The 3,387-nt window shown below is 35.9% G+C and overlaps 1 protein-coding gene across 1 annotated transcript; it reads right to left on the minus strand.

Annotated features, from left to right (window-relative positions):
* Positions 1–518: 518 nt before the first annotated feature.
* LOC122032171 (WAT1-related protein At5g64700-like) lies at positions 519–2,774 on the minus strand. The gene is made up of 7 exons (XM_042591433.1): positions 2,582–2,774; positions 2,437–2,499; positions 2,209–2,325; positions 1,461–1,710; positions 1,222–1,380; positions 893–1,044; positions 519–780 (listed from the first exon to the last, which is right to left on the minus strand). The coding sequence occupies exons 1-7, from the start codon at positions 2,770–2,772 to the stop codon at positions 624–626; spliced, it is 1,089 nt and encodes a 362-aa protein (XP_042447367.1). The 5' UTR covers positions 2,773–2,774; the 3' UTR covers positions 519–623.
* Between the last annotated feature and the right edge of the window lie 613 nt (positions 2,775–3,387).

A 3,387-nucleotide genomic window follows, 5' to 3' on the forward strand; every position in this document is an offset into this window, starting at 1 on the left:
GATTAGGTATCAAAAATAAATTTATATTGACACACAGGAATTAAATATAAATATTTAAATTTATATGGAGATTTAAAGGTAATTTGCTGCTATTATAATATTATAATAATATTAAATTAAATATTATACGTTATAATAACTATTAGTAGTAAAGTATTTTTGGGATAAAATACATGAGGAGTGCTCTTTTAACTTTTTTTTTTTTTTTAATTATTTTTCGACGAAAGATTCCCTTTGGATTTTTTTTTTTTTTCTTATCTCTCTTTCTTCTGACTTTGTGTTTTTTGATTGACGAATGAGATGATCATGACCTCACAGAATTTAGATAAAGCGGAAAACAAATAAAGTGTCCCGTCGAAGTTGTAAACTGTTGGCATGCAATGATGATTGCTGAGTAGGTTCATGACACACTAGTGTCTATTATCTTGAGTGAGATAGTGATGACGAATCTTCCACCGTATGGGAATACTATTCCCTTTTCTCAGCCATATCAGTTCCTTCTTTAAGTTCAAGAATAATTTATACAACTGAACTTCACTTTTATTTCATATATGATTATGAACTGATAGCATTCTAACCTCGAAGTTTTCCCTTACAGTTTGTCCTGATCAGTCCCTCATGTCTCATTGTGGAACCGCATCAGAGTGATTTCCTGTTGCTTCTTTCTCCTCTGTGCGAGTTTTCCCGTCTTCAATTGAGACTTCAGAAGACACTCCCTCTTTGGCTTTTCCCCACAGAACGCTATAGAGGCCTAGAACCATTAGGATTCCACCTAAAAGACTGAAATTTCAAGTGTTGTGACAAAGAAATTAATAAGGATAATTCTATTTGAAGAAGAAAGAAAACAAACAAAAAAAAAAAAATCAAATGGCGTCAGTTCCGAATAGGTTACCTTCCTAGATAAATCATTTCCCCTAAGAAAACAGTGGAACATATCAGCGTAAAAACAAGAGCCAAAGGTGTGAACATTGCTGTAAAAACAGGGCCCTTCTTCTCAATACAAAAGCTTTGTAAATAGATGTTCAGTCCTGTTACGACAAAGCCCTGGCATACAAAGTTCCTGTTATTCATCTTTTCTTGAGGAGAAAATAATTCTGATTCAACTGTTGTGAATTTCTTTTTATACAACTTCTGATTGGAAGATTATCAAACAATTGGCATATGGCCAAGGAAAAGGATTTTACTATGAAATCAAGAGATTGATGTGCTCAGTAAACGTACACAGTATAAAATAGCAAGTAGGCCTAAGTCCAACTGCAAGGTCCACTTGGAACTGTCTCTCTCAAATACCAGTGCAACGAAACCCGACTGAAAGGTGCTGAACAGACATTGGAGGGTAGTGAAAATAAGCTTAGAGGGGTATTCCTTTAACATAATTCCCTGTCAAAAGAGACATGATCAATATCTAATACACACACACCACGTTAATTTAGATAGTTTCAACAATATGGATAGATTACCTGTAGAACTAACCACATGGACCAAATCATATTGGCAACTATTAGGAAGATGGATCCTTCGATCCAACATCTTTTAGGAGTAAACACATTGTTTTGGTACTTGGTATTTTGGCCAGAGGAATGATGAAGGTTCAAAGTACGGATGTGAGTGCCTCTATATAGCGCAATTGTCATGACACCAGCAAGGCAAAATGCAATTCCTAGTACCTTGCTTATTCCTGAAACGCTTCTGAATTTGATATTCTCCATCCTAAACACATAAATGCACGTATTGAGACATATAGTTGTTGTTTTGAATCGAACATAAGCCGTCCGTTTTGAATCGAACTTATGTGTTCATCAAACAGATAAAAAATTGAATGGCCAAAAGAAGAATGTAAGTTGTTCTTTTCCTGACACATCATAATTAGTTGTTTAGTTTGTTGAGGTCTCATCTTAGTGGATTTAGTAGTGCTAGTTTTTTAATTTTACTGTTAACGACAACAATAAGAGGAGAGGAGAGTGGTGATGCTGCTTTTAGGATGTAGACTGATTAATTCAGCAGAAAAATAAGTAAATTGCCTCACTATAGTTCTGACAATTTGAATGAATGATTACATGACAGGGAAGTTCGTTTAAACAGGAGAAACAATTCTTTGCATACTGATCCACCAAAATTATTGAAGGGAATGATCATGTTTTTTTTTTCAGTTTAATGAATTTAATTTAACTCTCCCTAAACAAATGAAGCTGAAGAAGAGCCACAAACCTGAGGAAAATGGCAAAAAGGAAAGTAAATACTGGAATGGAGTTTGTAGCTGCTGAACCCATTGATGCTGAAGTATACTTCAAGCCTAAGCTATAGAAGTTTAAGCTCCATGTAAGCCTAAAGCGTTGCACAACAACATCAGCTCTATATAGTGAAACATAACACTTAAACGGTATGTTGCATCAGTTGTATATAGTGAAACAAAACACTTAAACACCATTAACATACCCAAACAATGCAAGGCAGAACAGCTTCAGCAATATCATAAACGTCAGAGGCGGATAGTTTTTCCTGAAAGAACGACAGAGGCTGCCGCTAAATCGCAAACAAGAGAGAATTTCGGAGAACTTTAAAAAGTGACATGTCTACGTACCTTTCAAAAACAAAAGCAAGCGGTACTAATAACATAGAGGCAGCTAATTGCCGATAGAAGATGAACACAAAGGTGCTCATACCCGTATCAAAAGCAGCCTTGGATAACGCATAGAACCCAGCATATCCTAGTTGTACAAGGATTGCAGCAATATAAGGCTTCTTTGCATCCATGTCTCTCAAACAAGCCATTGGGGATGGGAAAATGGAATGCCTAACTATCTTTAAAAAGGCTCAAGGGTTGTCCCACTTTAGCATCACCTTCAGGGAGGGCATGCAAACACTTCCACTGCTTTGTGCAGGACACGCACTGACTTTACAACGCGTATCAAATTAGGTTTCACTACTTTTTCTTTTCCTTGTTATGTGAAGTTTTATCTGTGTATGTACTTCTATTAGAAATTATAATTGAGAAATTAAAAGGTTTTAATACCTTTTTTTTGATAGTTAAAGGGTGACATCTTATGAAAAGATAGTGTGCCTCTGAAAGGATGATCTACATCATCCAAATCAAAATGGATGAATGAGATTTATTTGAACCAAGAGGTTCTTATATCCCTTCATTTAGTATAAATAAAGTCTCTCACATCCTCATTTCACTCACTCAATTCTTTCCAAGCAAAACAAGCATTGCATTCCATACTTGCATTAGAGAGTTCGAGAAGCCTCTTCGGTTTGGAGGTCTTGCGATTTGCAGTGCTGCTAACGTAAGAAAAAGTCGTTGTATCTTGGGAGACGATTGTCGTGTTCCGTGAGCACTGTGTGCGGGGCAAATTCGTCTTAAAGAGATAGAGTCTAATTCTAACC

Source organism: Zingiber officinale, chromosome 11A (assembly GCF_018446385.1).
Source record: "Zingiber officinale cultivar Zhangliang chromosome 11A, Zo_v1.1, whole genome shotgun sequence".
Classification (NCBI taxonomy): Eukaryota; Viridiplantae; Streptophyta; class Magnoliopsida; order Zingiberales; family Zingiberaceae; genus Zingiber; species Zingiber officinale.